Source organism: Nannobrachium achirus (assembly GCF_963921795.1).
Source record: "Nannobrachium achirus genome assembly, chromosome: 20".
NCBI classification, from domain to species: domain Eukaryota; kingdom Metazoa; phylum Chordata; class Actinopteri; order Myctophiformes; family Myctophidae; genus Nannobrachium; species Nannobrachium achirus.
The window spans coordinates 54,982,484-55,009,363 of NC_137827.1; the positions used below are offsets into that span (position 1 = coordinate 54,982,484).

At 42.1% G+C, this 26,880-nt stretch overlaps 1 protein-coding gene across 1 annotated transcript in view; it reads right to left on the bottom strand.

Moving 5' to 3' along the window:
- The window catches only part of rragd (ras-related GTP binding D), a gene marked incomplete at both ends in the record, with an annotated part of 97,846 nt that extends 71,356 nt beyond the window's left edge, over nt 1-26,490 (bottom strand). The window contains 4 exons of the mRNA XM_080751150.1: nt 10,766-10,880; nt 12,190-12,389; nt 19,930-20,225; nt 26,280-26,490. Coding sequence (XP_080607276.1) covers nt 10,766-10,880; nt 12,190-12,389; nt 19,930-20,225; nt 26,280-26,490 — 822 coding nt within the window. The remainder of the gene's footprint in view (nt 1-10,765; nt 10,881-12,189; nt 12,390-19,929; nt 20,226-26,279) is intronic.
- Nucleotides 26,491-26,880: the final 390 nt, after the last annotated feature.

Below are 26,880 nucleotides of genomic sequence, written 5' to 3' on the forward strand. Positions count from 1 at the left end.
TTTAGGGCAAAATCTATAGGAGCGGTGTCCAAAAATGTGTTTGAAATAATCGGCCTGACGGTGGCGCTATATGGGACAGATCCATGTTGATGACATGAGTGTAGACATACTGTGTAGCGATTTGCGTGATTTTAGGGCAAATTCTGTAGGAGTAGCGTCCAAAATGTGTTTTAAAAAATCGGCCTGAAGGTGGCGCTAAATCGGACAGATCCATGTTGATGAGATGAGTGTACACATACTGTGTACCGATTTGCGTGATTTTAGGGCAAAAATTGTAGGAGCAGTGTCCAAAAATGTGTTTTGCAAGAATAGGCCTCATGGTGGCGCTAGAAGAGGGCCATGTGAGAATTGATGGGTGGAGGTAGTGGTTTGGCAGGCAAGGAGTGTGTGTGCTAAAATCTGACGGTCGCAGCTAAATTGCCATACAATGTGTTTTTTCCACCCCTGACACGCACGCACACACACACACACACACGCACACACACACACGCGCACACACACACACGCACACACACACACACGCACGCACACCCGCACGCACGCACGCACACATATACACTCTGTAGACATGTAGTGGTTGAGGCCTGTGTAAGTGCAGGTAGGCCACAACCAAGAGTTCTAGTGTCTAAAATGTTGTTTTATATTTTATTTTCATTTTCATCAATCATTTGTACTGTACTTCAACCTAAAAAGTGTGAAATAAAGAGAACCCTGAAAGCAGAAGCAGGATTCAGGCTGAATCTCATGTCACTGTGTCAATGTTCTGCTGCACTGCTCCTTACTACTGCTCTTACTTCTCTTACACACTAAAAGTGTGTAAAAAGCACTTGTTTTTATTTGTTTTAATTTGTTTGTAAACAACCACTGAGCACAGGTGTGATGTTACTGTGTGATTTTACTGCCAACAGTAAAAGATAAAGAGAGATTTCTGCCTGAAAATGTTTCCTTCACAAAAATGCATTTTTCTCAGCTTTATGTTCTCAAAGAGCTGTTTTTTAGGCCATATTCAGCAGCTTCTAGCTAATGAATAGAACATGATAAAAACACTAAATCTTTTTCTGTTGCAAAGTAGACATTCTATTCTTCGTTGCCATATAATTGTTGTCTTTATAGTCAAAGCCAATTTTCTCCAGTAGGCCTTCAAAGATGAGCGACAATTCTCAAATTTAGCTGGCAGTGGATCCAGCTTTTTGTTAGATTCTGTGGCAGTAAGAGAGTTAATTACAAAGTTTCTAATTAATTAGATAATTATTTTTTTGGTTTTTTCAAAGGTTAGTGAAAGAATAACTCAGTTAATTGATTAAAGAACCCAATAAACTGATTAAAATAACAATATTAAAAAGTTCCTCTGACTAGAAAATCGATGTGACAGCCTTGCGAAAAAAAAAGAAAAACACTGTTGGGAGCTTGTTAACACATGGGATGCTCAGGTTTATAACATTTCTAGCTGTTGCTGCTGCCGCCGTTCACTCACGCTTTATTTTGAAGAGCCTCGGAAGCTTGGAAATCTTGGAAATCAATGCAACCAGCTCGTGCCATTTTCTCTCTCTCTCTCTCTCTCTCTCTCAGCTACGGGGTGACGTATGGACTCGGGTCATTCAGAGGGCAGGCAGCTGCACGTACAGTTAACCCTTGGTTGTCTCGTTCAGGAACGAGACAACTCCTTTTGGCAGGGTGACCCCTAGTGGCCTTAACTCGTTACTGAACAAGTTTGGCACCCAAGTTGTTAAAAAACATACTTATTGGGCTTGGCACGTATTTCTGCTTTTTTAAAAGTAAACTATTTGATTATGGTACAACACTAATTGGTCTGCAAAATATAAAATATTAATGTGTAAAACAAAGTTTCTCAGTGAAGAAATCTATCTTTTCTTTTTGAAGCGGTGGAAACCGCTTCCAATGAATGGCTTTGTGTGTATCACGCCCATATATGGTCATTTCAGTCCAGAATGAACAGGTTTTTTCAAAAACAGAATGTCCGTTACCTCCAATGAATGGTTTTCTGTGTATCACGCCCATATATGGTGATCTCAGTCCAGAATGAACAAGGTTTTTCAAAAACACAATGTCCGTTACCTTATGTCCATATATGGTCACTCCAGGCCAGAATGAACAGGTTTTTCCTGTCCCGTACGTGTAAAATATCAGTCCAGAATGAATAGGCTTTTTCAAATATGCAATAGGTCTCACTTATTGCATAGGTCTCACCTATTGCATTGGATTGGTGAAGCTTCACATGACAATTCAACCCTATAGGTAATAGCATGGTTTATACTAAATAATTATTAACTTTGCTATAGTCAGCATGGAGAGGAACATGTACAATTTGATCGTCTCATCAAATGACTTGGTTTCATGTGCTATTGGAGGTTTTATCTGTCCACCGCTTCACTTCGAACCGAGGTTCGTCTTGTTAATTAATAGTTTAAACCAGTGGTGTTGGGGTGCATGCTATTTCAGAGCATGTTGGTTCAGGCCCAGCATCACTGACACCATTTCCCACTTGGCAGGGGGACTGAAGGGTCCTTTGCATTGCATGTTTGGGGCAGGGGTGTCTCACCAAATTCTGGGCCCTGGGTACAAGCATTCACTGCGGGCCCCCAATGAATGTTCTTCATAGGGGGAGGGGGGTTAACCCATTTAGACTGGGAACGCATTATTACGCGTTATTTTGTGCTTTAACTATTGAAAAATAGCAGATATACAAGCTTGGTGCCGCGCTGTGAGCTTGTATATGTGCTATTTTTCAATAGCTAAAGTATAAAATAATTAAGGCCCCTCCACCTTGGGCCCTAGTAACTCAGTCCCACTCCCCCCCCCCTTTGTGACGCCCCTGGTTGTGGGCCATGCTGTGTCCTCTCACCCACACAGCGCTTCTAGTAGATGTCCTTAAAAAAAGGACATTCTGCCTAATGAGTATTTTTACTTTTGGTACTTAAGTGCATTTTGATACCAATGTTTTTGTACTTTCACTCAAGTACATTTTTAATTCCCGACTTTTACTTGTAACGGAGTATTTCTACATTGCTTGATACTTTTACTTAAGTAAAACATTTGAGTACTTTTTCCACCACTGCGTTGGAATACAGTACACCTGTGGTCAGGGCGAGGTTCCCCAGCCTGACAGTTTGGGGTCCATTAGTCAGAAAGTTCAGCTTACAATTGCAATTCACCCTTTGTCAAGTCCCACCCCATGTCGCTTTCTAGGCGGGACGAAAAAGCCAGGGAAGATTGTTTTTTTTATAATGGAAGAAAAAGATTTTTTATAGACTCATTATTGCTATTTAAAGTACCAAAAGTAAAACAACTACGTAATATGAATAAAAAAGGAACAAAAAAGTACAGTAGTTACATTGCAAAACAGAGGTTTTTCCCCCGAAAATACAGAGGGCAGAGAGAGAGAGAGAGCAGTGCATCTTGGGTAACTCGCACTGACCAGGAAATTGAGGAACTATAGCCTCGCTCTCAACATACAATGTATTTTAATTGTAATTCTGCCCATTTAAAATATATGTACCCAATCGAATATCTTAGTTACATCATTATAGTTCACGTGAACTAGTTTGTTGAAGCTTATTCATTATACTTATTGAAATCGTTATGACCGCTATGTCCCACTGCATAACTCCACCCCCGGTAGCATAAGAGAATGATTTTTCTGGTTGGCCAGTCAGGGACCAATCAGAAGGCTGACAAAGGGTCAATTGCAATTGAGTGGTGAGCCGAAGGTGGGGTGTAGTTTAGTGACCAGTTTAAAGGGGAGGATATAGCGTTGAATGCAGAACTGTAATCAACGAATAGCATTCTGATGGCACAATTCTTGTCCCAATCTGGGAACCCATTCAGTAAAAAAAATAATAATAAAAAATCCCCTTTGTTATTTTTAACTTTTTTTGCGTAGAAAGAGGAACCTGGTGTGGCTCCATACCTTTCTTTCTTAAAAATATATATTTCATATCCTGGGGAGCCAGAGCCCCTGTTTGTCCCTGGTACGATTCCCGGCCAGGTCAGCAATGTGTCGATGTGTGTCCCTGAGCAAGACTCTTAAAGGAGTAGTTCACCCCCAAAATGACTTTTTTTCTATTGATTAGTCACGCCATGGAGAGTAGAGTTCAATAATATATTTTTGGTTTTTGTCACATTCCTAAGACAAACATTTTATTCAAGTACATTTACCCCCATTGATTCCGGATGGGGACCCGTTTCGAAACAGGTCACCATCCGGAACGAATGGGGGTAAATTTATTGTTATCACATTTTTGTCTTAGGAATGCGACAAAAAACTAAAAATATTATTGAACTCTACTCTCCATGGCCTGACTAATCAATAGAAAAAAAGTCATTTTGGGGGTGAACTACTCCTTTAACCCCTAAATGCTCCTCAAGCACCGTAGAATCCAATGGCTGCTCACTGCTCCTTGTTGTTATAGGATGGGTGAAATGTAGCCTGGCTCATACTAATTCCTCACTGCGTATCGGATATTAGTCTGGACTCTGGACTTAGTCTGGGTTAAAAAAAAATGGCTCTGGACACGATTGGTTAGACCAGACCAATGCTGGGCCCCGATTGGTTACCCTGAATTTTTGGGGGAGAGGAAATGGATTCACAATTGAGCGGGGCCAGAACCATATTTTTTTTTTTTTTTCAGGCGGATTGGTCTGGTTCCAGGCTAGGTAAAATGCAGAGGACAAATTTCACACGTATGTGCAACTGTACTGTGACAAAAACACTGTATTGTATTGTATTGTATTGTATTTAGGGAGAGTGGTGCTGACAGATTCTGCTGTTGGCTGATTCTGTCTTGAGAGATTGTTCTGGTCCAGACGAGTGAAAGCGGACTGAAGCGTGCACTTGTAGGCGTCGAGTAAGGGCAGGATGGAGGCTTTGATGTGTTCAGCAAAAAAACAGCAAAGCATCTCAAAAAGCATTATTCACGCAGAGTCCGATCTACCCTGAATTTGAATTGCTAATTGAGGGTTGTGATACTCCAATTGCCTTGAGTCTGAATTGAAAATGAGTCTTATTTCTTACAATAAAAAACATCCAGTCATCCCCAAAATTGGAATCACATGTTTAGGAGCCTCTGTACAGTGTCCTGAAAATGCACCTTACCATGCAGTTTACAACGGATCTAATAACTTCCAGAGATATTGATGCCTTTCTTAGAATCTAGCAAATAAATGTATGCCCACACACACTCTTTCTTAACTAATAATAGCTCAGATGTATATAGCAGCACGATATGGATTTTATAACTGCACCATGTACAGTGTTATAGTGCTACCGTGTTGCCTGGCAGCTGACGCAGGACGCCAGTCTTGTTATAACTGTGAAGTTGATTTTAATATGCACTGAAGACAGAATTCAAACACGTACTGTAGGTGCCGAGTCCCATTTATTACAGGAGTAATTCACCCCCAAAATGACTTTTTTTCTATTGATTACTCATGCCATGGAGACTAGAGTTCAATAATATGTTTAGTTTTTTGTCGCATCCCTAAGACAAAAATGTGATAACAATGAATTTACCCCCATTCGTTCCGGATGGGGACCCGTTTCGAAACGGGTCCCCATCCGGAATCAATGGGGGTAAATTTATTCGAATCACATTTTTGTTTTAGGAATGCGACAAAAACCTAAAAATATTATTGAACTCTACTCTCCATGGCATGAGTAATCAATAGAAAAAAAGTCATTTTGGGGGTGAACTACTCCTTTAACCTTTTTAACACCTGAGGCCCATTCTAAAAATGCCTTCTAAAAGAAATCTTCACACAGTAGCCACAGTAAAAACAGCACATTATAGGTAAATACTAGTGCTCTAATTTTACATTGCACAGACCAGAAGACAGATCGCACTGGCCAAGTTCAGGTGTTTAGACAGATCTCGTGTTGTCCTTTGTGCCCCCTCTCAAATGAGCACTTGCCCGGTCGGGGCAACCTGAAAGCAAACTTCACCTGCCCTGACGTTTTATTTACCTGCCGGGGGCAGGTGGCCAGGCAATGCCTGAATGAACACTCCTTCGGAGTCAATCAGATCCGTTTCTCTTGCCATCTTTTCACACACACGCCACCAGGGACGTGGCCATTGGGAAAAGCGGGACAACTCCCGAACGGCCGGTCCAGGCCGGGCCATTAGGAAAAAAATTAAAATAAAATGTCGGCCTTCGTTCCATTTTGGGGGCTGGGCGGCCAACAAAGTAAATCGTCACTGTCGGGCAGAAACCTCGTAAGTTTCAAATTTGTACATTTTTTCGCAAAGCAAAGCCCCGCTTCATCATACAAGGCCGTCGCACAAAAGTAGTGAAAACAGCAGATCTACAAGCACACAACGCCTCGCGGTGCGAGGCGTTGTGTGCTTGTAGATCGGCTGTTTTCACTAGTTTAAATCATTTTTAAAATGATAAATACAAAACAAACGGTTTTGGACATACAAGGTTTCCACCCGACAACAACGAAATATAACTCATGTAATTGGCCCACTGGCCTGTCACTTGTCATGATCTGAAATGGCAAATCTTTGAGTAGCAGCAGCGCTATAGAGAGATATCTCTCTATAGCACGCAATGAGGGCCTCTCCAACTCTTTTTCCTGGGCTGAATCAGGGGCCCAGCACGTCCCTGCACGCCACGGAGCACGATAACATTTGAATTGTCGCTCAACTGTAATCATGCATCATTTATTAGGGGTTTTCCTGTCCATCTGTACAGTATAGGCCGATGTGTCGTGCTGCTCGTGCACCATCTGTGTCCGTGAACCTGTTAGCACAAGATTAACTGACTCAATTCAACAAAACCCTTTTACTCCACACCGTCTCCAAACACAGCACAGACGAGGAAAGCGGATGTGAGTGTAGCATTTGTTTTGCACGGAAAACACTCCTTGACCTAAAAACTACCCACAAAAGAATGGTTTGTGATGACATGCTAAAGTGGTTATGGTCACTTTTAGCCCAAGGTATGTTTTTTCGTGCAAAACAAATGCTTGCAATGGATACAGAATCATTAAAAAACCCTTGTTTGACCCCTCACATGCTACTTAAAACAGATTGATTTTCCTTTTATATACATATTTTTCCTACATAGTAAAGTTAATGGTTCACCAACTTTCAGCAGCTGGTACAGATTCCCCTATAGGGAAACTACATTTCAGTCTTTGTGAGATGTGTTTCTAGAACCTTCACAAACACATTGGTGAAGAATTGTATTAGTAAGGAATGTATTCTAAGTTTGGCAATTTTTTCTGGTAATATTCCCTGACTAGAGGTACAGGATGTGCCATTTCAAAACTTCAAACGTCCTGCCATTGGCAAGACAGCAGATTGGCAGAACATTGAGCTTGTGGATAAGGTATTTTTGCTATTTTTATGACCTTCTCTGACTTTGAAGTTCCGTGTCGGTATTGGAGAAAGCTCTGGTTAAAGACCCTTTTAAAAAGGGAATTATATCAGAATTCTATTATCTCATGGTGTCATTCTCGTTGGAGACTTCTGAATCTAAACTTGAAGCCTGGAAGGCAGACTTAAGGCCTCTCCATATTTCTACCAAAACCGCCGTTTTCGGTCAAAAGGTCCTTTTCTATCATAAAATTATATCCCTCTGGACTTCTGAAAATCATTGGACCGAACGAGAGTTCGGAAATTTGCACGTCGGAAAACACAACTCACCGAACATTTCGGTCGAAGTATGGAGAGGCCTTTACAGGAAGACCTGACAGAGGAACAGTGGCGTACGGCTTGTCCCAAACCGGGAACACACGATTAAAACTTCTACAATACAATTGGCTTATGAGAGTGTACATTACACCAGAGAAACTGAATACATTTGATAGCAACATTCCCGATGTGTGCACCAGATGTGGTGAAGATAAGGGTACACTGTTCCACTGTCTTTGGTCATGTCCAAGATTGGTGGAGTTTTGGAGGGAGGTCGGGCAGGAAATTGAAAAGATTCTATCAGTTAAAATCGTACCAGAACCAAAATTCTTTCTGCTTGGCCTCGATCCAGATGGACACAGACTTAAAACGAGTGAAATCAAGTTTATTGACATTTGTCTTTTACAGGCTAAGAGAATAGCCTGTAAAAGTCATGGAAAAGTCTGGGGAAACCAAGTATCTCACAATGGTTCAGAGAATTGTGTCTTTGTCTACCTCTAGAATTATTACAAATTACATATATTTTGAAAGACAAACAAGAGATGTTCAAGAAGATATGGGGATGTTTTATTGATTATATTAAAGACTGTAATTTGCGTTTTGTTACGGGATTATTTTTCTGTTTGTTTTTGCTTTATGTATGTAAAAAAATATGTGTAATATTTTCTGTGAAAAAAAGAAAAGAAAAAATTCAATAAATATATTGTAAAAAAAAAATCTACTTATGATTCATTGCTTGATTATTTTCTCAGTACAAGTATAGTCAATACAATAGCAATGTAGTACAGTGCAAGTACAGTTAAACACCCTGCCTAAAAGGAACATCCCAAATAAGACCTTTTACGGTCTTTTTTTACGTTGGAAGTCCTTGGTATTTAATTCATGGACATAACAATTAGCAAGCAAAGAAAACGTTCAATAATATTGCAGTTATAAAAACACTATGTAATGTACAGGATAGGGGAAACATGGGGGTGGGGCTAAGGTAAGGAAGGGTTGCTCACTAATCGCCTGTCTATGGGAGAAGTGATAACTACCTCCTTCTCTGGCCTCCTGAAAGGTGAGTTTTCAGGGCAGTTTTGATCAGAATCCACCTATGGAGGTGGATTCTGCTTTTCAATGGGGATGGAGTGATTTCTGCAAAAATACTCCACATTTAGGCATGGGACGATATGAACATTTCACATATCACGCTTATTGTGACAAAAGAAATCGCGATTTACAATATCGTGATAATCAAAATTCATTATCCTGGGGCAAAACATGATTTGCCAAAAAATAGCAGATCTACATGCTCACAACGGCTACCTACTGTATCAAGTAGGTATATTATAAGTACCTTTTACCAATAGAGGGTTTAAGTGGTACCAGATATGCAGCTCAGCAAATAAAAGGTGAATTGATCCCAGTGCATGATGGAGGACGATATCACGATGAATGAAATCTCCACGATACGATTATCGTGAGTGTTTTTTATCACGATAAGCGCTTATCGTCTCATCCCTAGCTCCATTCCCCATAACATTTTGAAAGGCAAAACTGTGGAGGAAATGAATTTGCAGGACATTTTCAGGCAAAGATCAGTGAAGCCTGAAGACCTGAAACAGCACATCAGTACCATCAACACTGTCTGTTCTATGCATCGCTGCTGCTGCCATCAGTTGCATGTCGCTGCCACCTACTGACCACAACACAAAGTGCATGACAACAAACCATGGATTGACATTCTAGACCTACTGCACATACAGTATGAAACAGAGCCGATACCTTTAAATGCATTTTGAGAAAGAATAATGCTGCTATTTGTACCCTGTATATATATAAAATGTCACAATGCGACATAGCTCTGTTTACACAATGCTGTACCCCCTCCAACTGTATTTATGTTCCCCATTTTCAACAGTTTTTATTGTATTTGTGATACTTGCTTTGGCAATGTAAACGTATGTTTTCTCATGCCAATAAAGCTCCTTTGAATTTAATTGAATTGCATGAGAATTCCTGACACTGGCCTGTCTACCAGTGTTACTTTTCGTCTAGTAAAACAACGTTTTTTCACTGATGAAAGCTAAATAAAAACTAAAGCTATGATGTATAAAACTAAATAAATTGACAATTTCATCAAAAATAAAAGTAAAACTAGACTAAAATGTTAGGGAGGGGCTAGCAGAGAAGATATCAAGACAAGTCATTTTTTTAATGTTTGGTTGAGCTTGGGTGTTTTGCGCTCTGAAAATTGCAGATCTACATGCTCACAACGCATTGTGAGGCTCACTCCACTGTGACGTGTTGTGAGTGTTGTGAGCTTGTAGATCGTCTATTTTCAACATGCAACCAAGTGTGAAATCAGTCATTGCGACGCCATCAAGGCCCGGCAAAATACATTTTTGTCGACTAAAATCTCATGGTATTCAGTCGACAGTCTAAAACCAAAACTTTTCAGATGACTAAAATATGACTAAAACTCAAACCAAATGAACTGCCAAGTGCTATCTGCCCACATTAACCCAATAAGACCTGGAATTATTTTATACTTTAGCTATTGAAAAATAGATCTACAAGCTCACAGCGCGGCTGCAAGCCTGTAGATCTTATATTTTTGAAAAACCTGTGAAAAAAATCGTGGAACAAAAAATAATAATGATAATTTAGAAGACACTTATAGAATCGGATCAAAGTATATTCAAAGACTTGCTAAAATCTTCACGATTTTTTGCACTCTGGCTTGTATAGCTGCTACTTTTCAATAGTTAAAACATAAACTAATGGTTAAAGTAATAAGTAAGGGATAATGTCTGGCTGCGCGGTCATTATGGGGAAATAAAGGTCCCGACATAACTGATGGGTTATCCAACAGAAGGGTTATCATACAGAAGGGACCTTTATATAACAGCCACACAGCCAGACATTATCCCGCTCATTACCCGCCTGTGTTAAGTCACGCACTGCCCGTCCCCACAAATTTATAGTAGTATATATTCCGCCCGTTTCCGTCCGTCAAAGACGGGTACCCATCGGGTACGTTGCAGGACTCTGGGCCCAAGGTGAGAAAGAGCCGGAATCGGCGAGGCTCCGAGAGGAAGAGGGAGGAGGAGGAGGCTTTCACTCACGGATATGAAGATGTTTAGCAGATTCTCCAGCGTGGGCAGCTGAGGGATGAGCTTCTGAACCACTTTGCTGAAAGCCTCGAATATAGAGTGGTCGTAGATGCTGGTCAGATAGAAGCTGCAGAAGGGGGGTTGAAAGGGGGGGGGGGGGACCGTTTGAATTCGGTTGGAGGAGAAAAGCGACAGTTAAAGGGATATTCCACTTTCAACAGGGAGCAGTGGAAGGGCCTCTCTCCACACACACACCCATTGTAACTTCAAACTCCATTTTAACCGTGATAGATTCATTAAAAACACCCATTATTTTTTCTGGTGACTCATACTACCCTCCTAATACGTGAGCAGGCCGTGTTTTTTCTATAACTTTTTTCATTTATTTTTAATAATTATTTGGGAAAATGGAAAAAATGAAATACAAAAAAATAATTATTAAAAATAAATGAAAAACTTTATCGAAAAACGTTATTCACATCAAATATCTAAATATTCAATCAAGCCAATTAAAAACTGTTCAGGGTGTTCATAAAAGCCTGATTAGATGATAAAATTACCAAAAGTCTTTTTGAAAGTGAAATATCCCTTTAAGCTGGTTGCACACTGCGCTGCGTTTTTCTGTTGTAGCATGATCAAGAACACAAGATAGTAAAAGGCACAAAGCGTTATAATTTACTTTACCGTTCGAAATAATGATTTGTTGGCTTTAAGTCCAGCTATTTCTGTATTAATTTACCCTTCAAAGCTGACTTCAGCACCAGGAAGTTGCTGAGAAATTTGCTGAGTGCGCATGCGTGGGCGGGCCGTGAATAAGGTCTATTCAATTGGAGCCTCTGTCGCAAGGTTATAATAGTAAACGAAAACTAACTAAAAAACGAAAACTAGAATGGAAAAACATTTCAGTTAACTGAAATAAAAATAAAAACTAAGCTTTAAAAAAAAACTAAAACTAACTGAAACGGTATTGTGGGTTTACAAAACTAACTAAAATAAACTAAAATTATAGAGAAAATCTCCTTAGTTTTCGTCTTTTGTCTTTTGTGGAAATAAAAAATAAAAAACACCAGTCGGTGATGTCAAAGAGAGAAGTTGTATGTCTCAACATTCCTGCCACTCTCAACAATATGATGTTTTGTTGATTTTGTTTATTAGACAATACTTTTTCCGGAGTTTTTTTAATCTCACCCCTGACAAATACCCCATATTACGTAAAAGACTAAAACTAACACTAAAACTAATAAAAACTAAACTAAAACTAAGCATTTTCAAAAAATAAAAACGAAACGAAACCAGCAACCTCAATTTAAAAACGAATTAAAACTAAACTGTAATTGAAAACAAAACCTCAAAACTAATAAAAATAAAAACTAATGGAAAAATCCAAAACTATTATAACCTTGCTCTGTCGGGGGTATTTTCTCCCCAGCGCTCACCTCAGGTGTATGCGCTCCAGGCCGGCGTCGGCCAGGTCGTCGTTGGCGCGCTTGTGGATGTCCCTCTGCTTCTCGATCTTGTGGTCGTCGGGCAGCCCGTCCACCTTGTGGATGAACACCTCGAAGTTGATGTCCGGGTTGACCTTGTGGGCCCGCGTCACCGTCAGGTGCAGGCGACTCAGGGCCTCCACATAGTCGTCCTGCGCAGGGAGGGGGAGAGAGGAGAGTGCGACAGGGACGGGACGATATGAACATTTGTAACAAATGTATCGATATCGAGGTATCAACATGGGAGGTATACATATCGACGAAGACGGCTGGAAATGAAGTATTGGTGTATGTGTCAAATTACCCTGCAAGGCCCAGCGTTGCTTTTTGGCAACGTTTTTTAAATCATTTTAAAAAAAATGTTATTATTAGTTTTCCTGTTCTTTTTTCACATTAACATCACCATTAAATCCTATTGTTTAGTATTACAATGCCATTGGCCACGATATTTGCATATAAATACCCCCCACAGGGGCTGACATTCACACCTCCCAGAGAAGTTGAAATTCCAGCGTCTGGACGAACAACATCTCAGTTTTTAACTGAAGCTATTCCTCACTAAAACATAAGTAAAATGCCTGTAATATTGTTTTTCGTGATCATTAGAATGTCTAGAACATGTACATATGTTATTATTGTGAAAAATATCCCCAAAATGCAAATTAGAGCATGATTTATGATTTATGATTTATGGCTATAAAACCTTACAAAAACATTATTAATTTTTTAACATTACATTTTCCTGTGATTAGGACTCCTACAACACCATCTGATTTTTTTTTGGGCCAGTAGAAATTAATTCGGGCCTTGCAGGGTTAATAATTAGTTAACACACAGGTGACTAACAGGTCATTTTGACCGATTTTGAGATCGCAAAGTGCAATAACTCTCCCAGTGAAGGTCTCAGAAATGTCCCCTTCCATGACTTTTCCTAAATACTCAACAAGACATATGTTCTCGTTTTTTTCCCCTTCTGAAATGTTTCCTAAGTATGAAATAATATACCATTATACCACTCTGACTGAGGCCAAGGATTTTCACTCTACTAAAAAGAAGCTGCGAGAGGTTTAAATTGGTCCATGCGTCCACGGTATGTTGGCCTCCTGCGGAGTACTGGGGGAATGTGCAAGTCAGGCTTCACAGCAACGTATCAAAAAGAAAGTCGAGATCAGAGCTGCGAGAGAGCTGCGATTGATTTCTTCACGCGGCGTCCTTGGATGCGTGAGATGTCTTTGAAATCCATTTGAAAGGAATCAAGAATGCGGGATCTAATAACAGCGGCGTGGCTTTGTGTGGCACGATACGAGCGAGCGCCATCGACTTCCATTGTCGAATTAAAGAGGAAGACAGGGTTAAGCAAATACAAACGGGGTTTGTTTTTAACTCTCCTACTGCCAGATTATTTATTTATTTATTGGGTCTGGCGCCATCAAAAAGCGGCTTACCTTTGCGACGTTATAGTAGATAGACAGACAGACATTTATTTATTTATTTTTATTTTTTTTGGTTGTGCAATAGTGCACTTTGGTCTGCCAGGCAGCAGAGGGCGGCGTCATGCGAGAATGAATGTGAATTGTCCTGCTATGTGTTGCCGTACATTCAGAGCAGTCACTGGCTACAGAGCCTCCGGGCCAGAGGAAATCAACAAGGAAGTGAATTGTTCTCCGTTGATCTAACGCATAATGGATTTTTTACACCATCACAGCGGAAAATGTGTTTACAGTAAACGGCCGCGCGACCCCTCATCAGCTTACAGTCATCAGACGAACGAACCGAACGAGCGCCGTATTGGCATCGAGGTTCTGTAAAAAATGGGGCGAGCGTTATCGTTCAAAGCGTGGGGAGAGTTAAAGATGGGGTGCCATGATTTTTTTTCTCCCCTATAACACGATGATCATGTATTATGATTATACTAGGAGGAAGATCTTTTTTTCCAAAATAATGTACAGAAAGTGTTAAAATTATGTTTTTATGTGGCCACACCCACCAGTTCATTAAGTATGCCTGGTTGTCGGTGACCAAGCTGAAGTTAGCCACACCCACAGTGTTACCATACACCCAGTGATGGGTGTATGGTAAAAGGGGAGGGGATGATTTCATGATGTCATTAAATCAGTGTTTTTTCAATCTGGCCTTTTGACTTTTGACTTTGGCTTACAGCTTTTAGAAAGAAACACAAAATAGACAACGAAGGCAAATTTACACATTATAACCCCGCCCCATGGGCCATTATAGTAATGTTAACTCCACCCTCATACCTGACTTAGAGTTCTCAAATTAGGGCCTAAAATGTATGCTAATTAGTCGGTCCGGGTAGGGCCTCGGGCTCAATGAAAAAAGAAAATATATTTTTTTATTATTGAATTGCATTTACTCTGTGATAGAGTTCTCAAATGATTCCCAAACCCGACTATACCCAACCCGACATTCTATTCATCACATTCCCAAGATAAAAATGTGATTATAGTAAATTTACCCCCATTGATTCCGGATGGTATTTGGGTCCCCATCTGGGATCAATGGGGGTAAATGTATTGTTAAGAAATTATTGTCTTAGGAATGTGACAAAAAAAACAGAAAATATTATTGAACTCAAGTCTCCAAGGCATGAGTAATCACTAGGGGGAAAAATAATGAAACAAAACATTTTGGGTGTGAACTACTCCTTTAAAGGTGATACACAATGCATTTAAAAAGTATTTATGTCATATTGCTTATGTCCCAAAAACCTCTCTCATTTTTGAAAAAAAAATACATATATATATATATATATATATTTTTTTTTTTTTTTTTTTTTTTTTGAAGAAAAAAAAAGTCTGGACAGCCTGTTTTGAGAACCCGTGGGATGCTTTTAACCTCCGCCTTCCCAAAACCAGAGAAAGACACAACGGTCAGAAATGGAACTTTGTGAGGATAGAAGGTGCTAGTGGGACCCCAAAAAAGGTTTTAAAATAGGAAAAGTGAAATTTCATGGTGTATCACCTTTAAGGTTTGACTGTACCTCATGGTGTTACATTCCTGACTAATAATAATAATATTTAATCAATCAAAAAGTATGGAGCTGCTGATTGAAGTGTTGGTACACCGCACGCACGCACGCACGCACGCACGCACACGCACACACACACACACACACACACACACACACACACACACACACACACACACACACACACACACACACACACACACACACACACACACACACACACAGCCTCTTTCAGTGCCACGCTATATAAAAAAGAAGCCAGAAAAAAACTAATTAAATTAACTTTTTTAAATCAAATTCTGTAATGAAATCAAAGACCATTTTTTCATTTGATGAAAAAAAAGAGAACATTATGCAGAATTGACAGAATGAAAAAATGATTTGAGCTCGTGACGTGTGCCATATTAACTGCTGTCACTTTTTCTAAGGTCTCTTGATAATGAAAGCACTTCATCAGAAGAAGTGGCGCCTTTCATGAAAAATGTAATTTAAATTTTCATTTGAAATCCCTGCAAGCAATGTTGGGCAGAAGAGAAAAAGTACAGAAATAAATCAAAACGTTGTAAGTCTAGTTGTAATTTGTGATGAATGGTCCGCATTTAAAAGGGAAAGTATAACAGCCGTTTTCTCTGGGTAATGTGCTCTCTCGTTTATCACATTCGCCGCGCCGGCGCTGACACAAACTAGACGTCGCTTCTGTAGGCGAGGTCGGTGTCAGCGAGGGGAGGGAGACACAACGCCAACACAGACGTTCCGTCCTCAAACCTACGACTCTCTGCGATCGAACAACAACTCAGAATCTGGGACGAAAAGTGACAGCTCTATTATTTTGTTCTCTCTGTATCGCCAAATGAATAACGAAAAATGAATAACCACAGTGCTGACTTAATTTCTTCTATGAACAACCACAGGATGAAGGCTTTATTAAAGGAATGACTCAGCACTAACATTTTGTGTTTAATAGAGGCTTGAGGGCTACAGTACACGAATAGAAACACTCAGTGTCGCTGATGTGTGCTTCACTTTGTTGCTGATTATCACAGTGCAGCGAATCTACAAGCTCACAATGCGTTGCGATGCGACGCATTCTATGTGAGCTTGAAGATGTGGTATTTTCCAAAGATTTGTATACATTTTATAGACATTAAAACCTGTCAAACGGGACATTCTGCATAATGATTGCAAACTACTTTAGCTAAATTTTGATACTAATACTTTCACACTTTTACTCAAACTGGCTGCCCGCCTGCATGCCTGCCAGCCAGACGCACGCACGCACATACATTTTGCCGCTCACCTCCCAAAATCCCATGGTCAATAAATCTATCAATCCATGCTCAAACCCGGACCATTTTAGTATTTATTTTTTTATCAGTAGCGCAGCTCGGATTCAGGAGCGCAGCTCGGATTCTCTTCTTGCTCGATTTAGTTTTACAAGGTAACAGACAGGTGTATACTGTTCCATGAATAATCATCATTGTCTTGCGTATGCTTGTATTAATAATGTAACATGACAGATCAGAGACGACGTTATTCTAGTACAGAATTCACTCGGCATCCTCAAGAGTCCTGCTGCGTTCAGTTTGTATATCATATTTTCTTTTTATTAATATTTTTATCCCACGTTTTTTGCAACCCATTTTCTCACCCAGTGCCAACTACCTAACCTGTAGTCCTGGTTTCTGCTCTCCCCCTGCCGCGCCAGGGGAATTGGGGAGCACCTGGCTGGCTAGGGGGAGGCAATGTCAAAAACCAGGGTTTAGCCAACACACTATACTGGCAACTCGAAACAACGGCAAATCAAAATATTAATACGCGCCCGTTAATAACGAAGATGATAAGATATGGCGGTGCATAAAAAACAAGATCTCCCGGCCCGGAACGTGGCTTGGTCGGTCCACGACGGTCCAGGCACCTAGGCTCTGATGTGGCCTGACAGTGCATCGCAGGTTTGAGTCCCGTTTCCGACAATCTTTACTGCAAGTCTCTCTTCCCATCTCTCTCTCTCTCCCTGTTTTCTGTCCATCTCCACTTTCCACTATAAATAAAGGCTGAGAAGCCCAAAAACACATCTTTAAAATCCCCCGACTGCACCATGGAGCAAAGTCAGCAAACCTTTGGTCGGAATGAAAAAATGAGTCGTGATGGGGAACCAGGTGTTCCAATGAAATTACACCCTGCGTTCAGGAAGTATTCCCTGGTTAGTCCGGGCCCCGCTGCAAGGCTGTCCAAAAAGACGCGACATCAACTTCAGACGCTTCCCATCAAGAAAATAAATCATGAAGTCTCCGTGAAGAGAAGAGAGTCACCGAAACCTGTCACCATTACGCATATAGCTCAATTTTCTAGTTATAGGCTTCTGACAGGTGACTTCCAAAATGTAATATATGACCTTCCCCACCTAGCCTCTTGAGATGGAAAGGTAAACGTTTACGGTCAACGAACTGCGTGACGGAGCCTTCCTGTTTGAAATGCAATTTACCGATCTCAAGCCGTTTTCAGTGCTTATGTGCAGTGGTGGATGGAGTTCAAACAATACTATTACTGCAATGTAGAAATACTCTGCTACGAGCAAAAGTCAAATGTAGAAATGAAAATGTACAAGAACAGGGGTCTTCAACGTTTTCAGGCCAGGGACCCCTTAGCTGAGAGAGAGATGAAGCAGTTAATTTTAAAGATGGGGTGCAATCATTAAGTTTCCGCCCCAAAACATGATTATACTAGGAGGAAGATTTTCTCCAAAAAAATGAAAACATAAAAATTATGTTTTTATGTGGCCACACCCAAAAAAATAAAGAAATTCGGTTAATTCGGTATGGGCTGTTCGGTTTGCTACAGGACCATTCGGTATACCGGTTCGGTTCAGTATTAGCCCTATTCACGGCCCGCCCACCTACTTCCGTTTCTCAGTATCCCCCGGGTGCTGACTTCAATTTAGAAGGGGAAACTACACTGGACTTAAAGCCAACACATCGTTATTTCTAACGGTAAAGTAAATTATAATGCTTTGTGCCGTTTACTATCTTGTGTTCTTGATCATGCTAGCCGTATTTTATACTTTACTATTCGGAAATTGCATTAAATTTGCGATTTCTGTGCTAATAGGCTTATAGTAGGATTTACCCCTTCAAAACGGGACTTCAGCACCCGGGGGATGCTGAGTGGGCGGGTCGTGAATAGGGCTAATCGTGGCACCCCTAATGCATAATCACTCGAGAGCGATGCGAGCAATGGCATCCGAGTTGTTTTACAGACCCTCGGTGAATAAACACACACATGTTGCATCCAGAACGACGCTCACATGGGGAGGGTCCTGAAAGTGAGTGACATGTGCGTCACTGGTTATTGGGACAGAATGCGCCGTAAAAAACAGTCAGTCGTGCACAGAGAGTTTGTCAAGAACACACTTTGTTCCTTATTTCTGGAAATCAATCATTGACACACATCTTACCAGTTCAAACAGCTCATATACTGCACATAACCAGTCTCTGTACCTCATTTCTTTCTGTCTGGACCAATTCTCTTTGCAAAAGATATCCATCCACAAGAACTGCCGAGCTTGTAGATCTACTATTTTTTGGCTAAGTGGGTTAATATAACAAACAAAAAAACTATACATAATACAGAGGGATTTTGTATTCTGTGCAAACACAATTGGCCCGCGTTCAAGGGAGGGAAACCAGGGCATGGCAGGGCGGGGAGGGTGATATTCGTTACTGCACATACTCCTACGGCTTGGGGGCAGCACCCGTCAGCAGGGAGTGTTGGGCGGGAGGAGTAGGACAAAGGGTCTGCGTCCTCCCGGTGGGGGCTCCTCACTGGCAGGTGAGTCAGTAGGATTACAACAGCAGTGACAACACAAATGTCTGTGAGGAGTAAATTGGGGAGAAAAGGGTGTAAAAAAATAATTGGCAAGTCTACATTTTAGGAAAAAAGGGGGAGTACAACGTTTTAAATAAAAGGCGAAAGGGCCTTTCTGTGTTGAGTTTGCATGTTCTCCCCGTGTCTCCTAGGGTAGATACCCCCACAAATAAATGCAGTAATCGTGGTCTCTATAATGCCTCCCCCTGGCCAGCAGGGCCGCCTGATGGAGGGGAATGGAACTGGTTGGAATAACGTGTTCCTTCCCCGCGTTAAGTCCAACCGGGGAAGCTCCCCCCCTGTCAGGTGATAAGAAGCGGCCCGCTCACTCCTCATGCACTGAAGGAAGCATGAGCTCAGTTCGGGGCCCTCCCCAGGTTGGCAGAGGGAGAGCAGAGCCCAGTATTACAAATTAGGCAATTGGCACCGGGTGAAAATAATGGTTACACCCCGTCACTCCGACATGTCTCCTTTCCGACATGTCTCCATTCTGACACTAACCCTATCTCTAACCACTGGTGCCTATCTCTGTCCCCACTAGGGGGAGCACAAAGCCAGGAGACATTTGGCAGATCTGGGGGGAGCCATTGCTACCCTTTGCTCCATTGATCAGGCGCCAGTGTCTCTAACCCTTACCCTAAACTTAACCCCTATGGAAGTGTCGCCACTCCGACAATAAGAAGTCAATTTCGGAGTGGCGACACGTCGGAATGGAGAGTGACACTCGAAAAAATAGGTTACAAAATCGTGGGATTTTTTTTTTTAAATAAAAAAGAAAACAAGAAATCGTTTTAATTTCAGGCCAGTGGTCAGTACTTCTTCCCGGGGCGGCGGGCCCTCACCTGCGAGTCGATGACGAAGATGAGCGCGCCGGTGCCCCGGAAGATCATCTCGTAGTCAAAGGTGGGGTCGAAGAAGTCGATCTGGCCGGGGAAGTCCCAGATCTGGAAGCTGACGAAGGAGCTGTTGGAGACGTCCTCGCGGCAGATCTTGTTGGTGCTCTCCAGGAACAGCGTCTCGTTGGGGGACATCTTGTGGAACACCACCTTCTGGATGGAGGACTTGCCGCTGCGCCGCAGGCCCATCAGCAGGATGCGAGGTTTCACCTCCCCGCTGAGTGGGTCGCTGTAGCCCTGGACTGGAGACAAAAACATACAGCCATATTGTTATTTTAATAGAATTATTGAATGCTTTAACGGAAAATAGCAGATCTACAAGCTCAGAACCACTGACATAGTAGTCTCTCAAGAACAGACTAACTGAGCTCCAGTTAAGTGAAAAGGACCTTTTCTTTGATGATGGCTAGCCAGATTGCTGACATGGAAACATAAGGTTTTCAAAAAAAACCTTAGAAGGATTCAAAAGACACTTATAGAATCGGATCAATTCAAAAATAGCAGTTCTACAAGCTCGCAGATGACCCATGTAAATAAGTAAACTATAACCCTCCTCCTCCTCATTGAGGCCTTTGATTAAATTAAGCAAATTAAAGGAATGTCATATTGAAAGAGATGTTTCAGTTTCTCAGTCATCCAACAAAAAACAAAAAAAACTATACATAATACAGAGGGATTTTGTATTCTGTGCGAACACAATTGGCCCGCGTTCGAGGGAGGGAAGCCAGGGTGGGGAGGGTGATTTGTTACTGCACATACTCCTACCCCACAAATTCATATTTTGGATCTACCTTATTAAAATATCGCTGCCCGATAGAGCTGTAGAATACAAAATACGATACAAAATGCAGGCATTTCCCACACAAACCACATAATCCGTCTCCCTCAACAGTGCCTACATATCTACCCGTCTCAATATGAAGGCCAAGCATGCCAGGGCTGATTTGAACACAAGGATCATTTCTTGTTTGACAGATTACACACAAAGTAGATCATTTTCTGGACCATAGACATGCTTCATCTCACAATGTGAGCACAGCTTTGGTCCACACTATACATGGGCAACTGGCGGCCCGGTGGCCCCCACCTTCACTTAATGCGGCACGCAGGTTATCGGAATACTGATATATTATTGATTTCAGCTTTAACAACTCCAAACATGCAAACATGACCCGCTTTAATTACTTCAGTCTATATTAGTAGTTGAATGACTAGTATAGTAGTATTAAAATGTTTTTGCTCGACAGTAACAACATACCAAGGGATGTGGCCCTCTGGAGTGAGTGTGGAAATATAGTGGCCCTCTGTATCATCAAAGATGCCCACCCCTGGTCCACATCATATAGTCAGTGCCCATCTGTCCTTTACATAAAATACAATGAATTTATTTCATTAATGCTCTCTACTTCTTCTGTATTGGTCTTCATACCCAGCTCTCCAAAGAATCTCGTACATATCCGTAGCCCATGCACGCTTGATCAAGATGCCCCACTCAAAGGCCATTCTTAGAATCCTATTGGAATTCAGCACCAGTATTCTATTCCACAGACGCACCATGTGCACACTCCACCGTAGCTCAGTTTGTTTCTGATCCAGTAGAGGAAATGACCTGACTCATTTCTGAACATTTGGAGGGAGATGAATCATTATAGCTCGTTGGCTTCCTTCAAGACTGCCCTGAAAACTCATTTTTCAGGAGGCCAGAGGCGGAGGTGGTTAGCACTTCTCCCATAGACAGGTGAGAAGTGAGTCCCCCCCCCCCCCCCCCCTTACCTTAGCCCTGTCTCCCCTACCCTGTACATATAGGGTGTGCCAAATGTGGTTCTAAGAGCAGCCATTTATTGGGTCAACACAGCCTTACACAGGTGTTCTGATTGGAGTAGAGCATTAGTTCTATGCAATCAAACAATCGAAACACCTGTGTTTTTACCCAAAAGATGGCCGCTAAGGACTACAATTGCGTCACCGTTGGCACACACTATACTGTTTTGTATAACTCTGATGATGTTTGTATGTTTTTTGTATAACCATGAGTTGAATACCTAGGACTTGCGATGTAAAAAATGACAGTAAAAAGACTTATTTGCTATGTTCCTTTTAGGCAGGGTGTTTAACTGTACTTTTACTGTACTACATTCTTTAATGTATTGACTATACTTATGTAAAAACTAAAAATACTCCACTTTTGTCTAATAAAATACTCAATCAATCAATCAATCAATGAGTACCACCTTACTGAACAAGGAACAGACCTAGAATCGGTACAACTGCTCCAGTTGTGTCAGTACGTAGACATACACAATGCAACAGCAACAGCTTTAACTAACACAAACAATAATTAACATAACAATAATTGATGAGAAATTACAACTCCAACCAAAATGAGCAAACCCCCTCTGGAGAATAAAACAGTCTGTGAAACCGCGCCATGAGATGCCAGTGAGATGCCAGTGAGATCAAATCTGAAAACAGAAATGATAAGTCGTGGTTCATTTAAAACTGCAATAACCATGTTGCTCCATGTGTGGCTGATGACAAATGCTCTGTGGACATCACCACAGGGCCTGCACATAGCTATGTATTAGTATTGAAGCACATGGCATTCATCATCTCAGTAACACACTCTGTCCACACTCCACAGTCAGAGTGCGTTGGTGTGTGTGCGTTGGTGTGTGTGTGTGTGTGTGTGTGTGTGTGTGTGTGTGTGTGTGTGTGTGTGTGTGTGTGTGTGTGTCTGTCTCCAAGGAATTGGCACACTGCCCAGCCATGGCGCGCCGGTGCTGTGACCTCGACGTCTCCCTATTGAGGAATGTGAAGTGAATTCTCGGGAGGAGTTGTTAGGCGACAGTGCCAACTATGAACGCAAGGAGGGCCACAACATTTGCTAAGGCAGGGTTCCCCAATAGGCGGCCCACGGGCCATTTGCGGCCCGCAGGGGGCTACTGTCTGGCCCCCACCAACCCCAGTAATAATGATGGTATAAGAGCAGCAACAACACAAGTATATCGTCGTTGTTGGGTGGAAATCTCGTATCTCCAAATGTGTACGTTCTTTCGCAAATCATACAAGGCTGTCGCACAAAAGTAGTGAAAACAGCAGATCTACAAGCACACAACGCCTCGCGGTGCGAGGCGTTGTGTGCTTGTAGATCTGCTGTTTTAATCCACTAGTTTAAATCATTTTTAAAATGATAAATTCAAAACGAACGGTTTTGGACATGCAAGATTTTCACCCGACAACGACGAAAACTGTTGTTTTGCAATGTTGTGGCCCTCGGCTTGGTACCCTAGACATAATTCGGCCCTTGGGGAAAACTAATTGGGGAACCCTGTGCTAAGGCTATTCCAAAAATGTACTTCTATCCGGAATCAATAGTCCATTGTCTCTATGGATGATTACGTATCATCAGAGCTGTAAGAATTTAAATTTCCTGATGATTTGCCATAATAATAATCATTCATAACGACTATATACTCTCTGTATGAATTCTGCAGACGGCTGATGACTCGTCTCAGAGCAGAGCAGAACACAACAACAACACAACCTCATGACAAGTTCATAAGGTTGTGGGTTCCAATCCACCGCGGTGCATCCGGCTTTGTCGGGCGTCTGTGCGCGAACACACTTGGACCCCAGGCGGAGAGGGTGATATTGCACTAGCCATTAGTCCGTATTGTTAAATAAAATGAGTTTTTACCAAGTGTGTGTCTTTTCCAAATCTAGCATCTCTGGTTTGGTTAAAGATGGCTGCACTTATCACGTGACGTTCATCCATTCCCCCATTCGCTCATACAAGGACATGACGTATGTGTATACGGAAGAATGCACAATAATGCTTCCAGCCACCAACGGGCGCTGTTGCAGCTAACGTTGTAGCAAACGAGGAAAAGCTGTACACTTGGTAAAAACTCATTTTATTTAACAATACGGACTAATACATTAAACAAGGCTTCCGGACAAGTCGCAAAAACCTTGCAGAACTTGTACGGAAGATATGTCTCGCATGTGTGCATGTGTAGAGCCGCAGTAGCAGTTTTGCAGACCATACTCCGGACCTGTCTGACAAGTCGGTAAGACGCTTTCTGCCGTCGCCCCAATTCACAATGCGAAAGTCTCGGCAGAATGCGTCTTAATGTAAGGCTAATATTGCACATAGGCTGTCGGCAGGGAGTGTTGGGCGGACGCGGAAGGAGTAGTCCTACCGGTGGGGGATACTCACTGGCAGGTGAGTCAGTAGGTTACAACCCAGAAATGTGTGTGGGGAAGAATTATTTGGCATAACGACAAAATTGGGGAGAAATGGGGGGTAATTACGTTTGCTGCAGTATAATGGTCTACATTAGAGGTATTAAAAAGGTCTTAAAAGTCCTCAAATTGTCAATTTAGAAATGAGAAAGATACCCTGCACAACCTACTTTACTGTTCAGACCCACCTTACCGATCATCACCACGAAAGCGTGGGGTGGCTCAAAGTAGCTGACAGAGTACAGCATCTTGCAATGGGCCTGGTGTACAAGATACACTACACCTCCAAGATACCCATGTACCTGACAAACTACTTCTTAAAAGGTCAAGGATGTTCACGATCACAACACCAGAGGCAGCTCTGGTCATCATCATCAACGTAGATTTAACACTAAACAAGGCTCTAACTCGTTCTCCTGCTATACCATCAACATGTGGAACGCCCTCCCAAGCCTTAAAGGAGAGCAAATCCCTAGCCTCCTTCAAAATTGGTATGAAAAGTCACCTTCAGACAGCTGCTACCTGTGACTTGTAAATAGACTAAGCCCCCATGCTGTGGTTCCTGTGGAAATAAGCCTCGGCTTTCTAGGATCTCCTTTTAGTTGACCTTGTAGGCTACCAGTGATTTGTACTGTCATGAAACTGTACTTTTTTCTATTGCAAACTTATAATAAATTATTCAATCAATCAAGCGAGGAGAAAAGCAAATAATGTGAGGACCCCTCCAAAATCTAAATGCCCCCCTTAAACTAAATGTCCTGTCAAAATGAACACTGCTGCAGTCAGTGGTTTGTTGTGGTCTAACTGCCCTACTCTTCCTTTGAGAGATGTTAGGCCCTGCTGCGACACCTACTGGCCGACATGTGGTACAGCTCACACCGACATGTGTACAACTCTATAAAAAGCCTCTCACAGAAGCAGCTAGACATGCACACACTTTGAGTGTTGAGATTTTGATATTTAGTCCTTTGACTAAAATGACTAACACTAAAGCTAAATGTGTGTTATTAGCAGGTTATTAGTAAAAAGATGAATTCAAGTGTGCTGTCAAAATTAACACTGAATTCGAAGGGGTGTAGAGATGGACATAAAAGTTACGGATGCGAGCTTTATACCATGTTTCACTGACTGTGCGGGGGGGTCGGCCTGATATTATCATGTCCTTGTATGGTAAAACAAGCCCCCCCCCCTGCAGCAGTAGCGTGCCCACGTTACAGAGTATCAAATGTTAACGTAAACCGTAAACACGTTAAGTAATGCAAAGCAATGCATTGCTCCATGGTGTTTACTGCGTCACACTACGTGTAAATAATAGCAGCAACACGCCGTTTTATTATGACCTTTCCTTCCATCGCGCGAGCAATATATGAAGATCTCATTTATACGAATAGTTACGTGCAGTAAATAGCAAGATATACGTGTGGTGGGCTTGTATATCTGCTCTTAACTGTGCAGCAGCACTAGCACTGAAAGTTATGGATCGACCTCAACCTGGCCTCGAGCAGTTTAGCCAATCTGCCACGTACGTCTACACAAACGTTCAAATTTCTAAAATAAAGCGCTTACTGAAGGCCCACTGATGTCTCAATATGGTACGCTCAAGTAGAATGACCCGTATCTACCGTATTGTTTAATAAAAAGCATTTTAATCCGATCCATTTCCTCCGTTTTTTCCCTCAATACACTTTCCTCAACTACGCGACCCCAGCGGTCGGGAGGTGTACTGCACTCTGATACATTGCAACTTCTTTTTAGAAAATGGTGACAGATCGGATTAAAATGCTTCTCATTACACAATACAGAAGATACGGGTGATTCTGCTTGAGCGTACCATGTTGGGACATCCGCGAGCCTTCAGTAAGCACTTTATTTCTGAAACTTGAACGTTTGCGTAGACGTACGTGGCACATTTATAACACTGCTCCACACCAGGTTCAACCTCGTCCATGACGGTCGTTTTCAGGGCTACAGCACAGCAGCAGCACGCAACTATAATAAACGAGTCTTTCATGGCGTCGGGTTGTATGGTTATTTATTTCCAAGCTTCCCACCTCCGTCCTCACAGCCGCAGTCGGCCAGGTTGCCGTCGGCGAACGCGTCAAAGTCGTCGTCGTCGTCTATGTCGTCGTAGTACGACGACATCATGGCTGTGGCGGAGGAGGCGGCGGCTCCTTCATCCTCCTCCTCCTCTTCTTCCTCTTCCTCCTCCTGCCGGCTGAACTTGCCAGAAGAAGCCGCTCCTGCTTCGCTGCTGCTAGTCATTGTGGTGGTGTTGGTGGTGGTTAGAAGAATGGACGTTTTGTTGTGTTGCTGTTTGCATGAAACCTACACACCACCACCACACACATACCACTAAAGCTGCCTCCTGCTGCTGCTGCTGCTGCTGCTGCTGCTGCTACTGAGAGCTGTTGTCCAACAACTCAACTCAACTGGCCCACATTTTTGTCACCTGATATGTGGGAGCCATGGTGGTGAACTTTCACCCTCCTCTTCCTCACTGGCACGCACGCACACGCACGTGCGTAGGCACACAAACACACACACACACACACACACACACACACACACACACACACACACATACACACACACACACACACACACACACAGAGAGAGCGAAAGAGAGAGAGAGAGAGTGTGTGTGTAAATCCC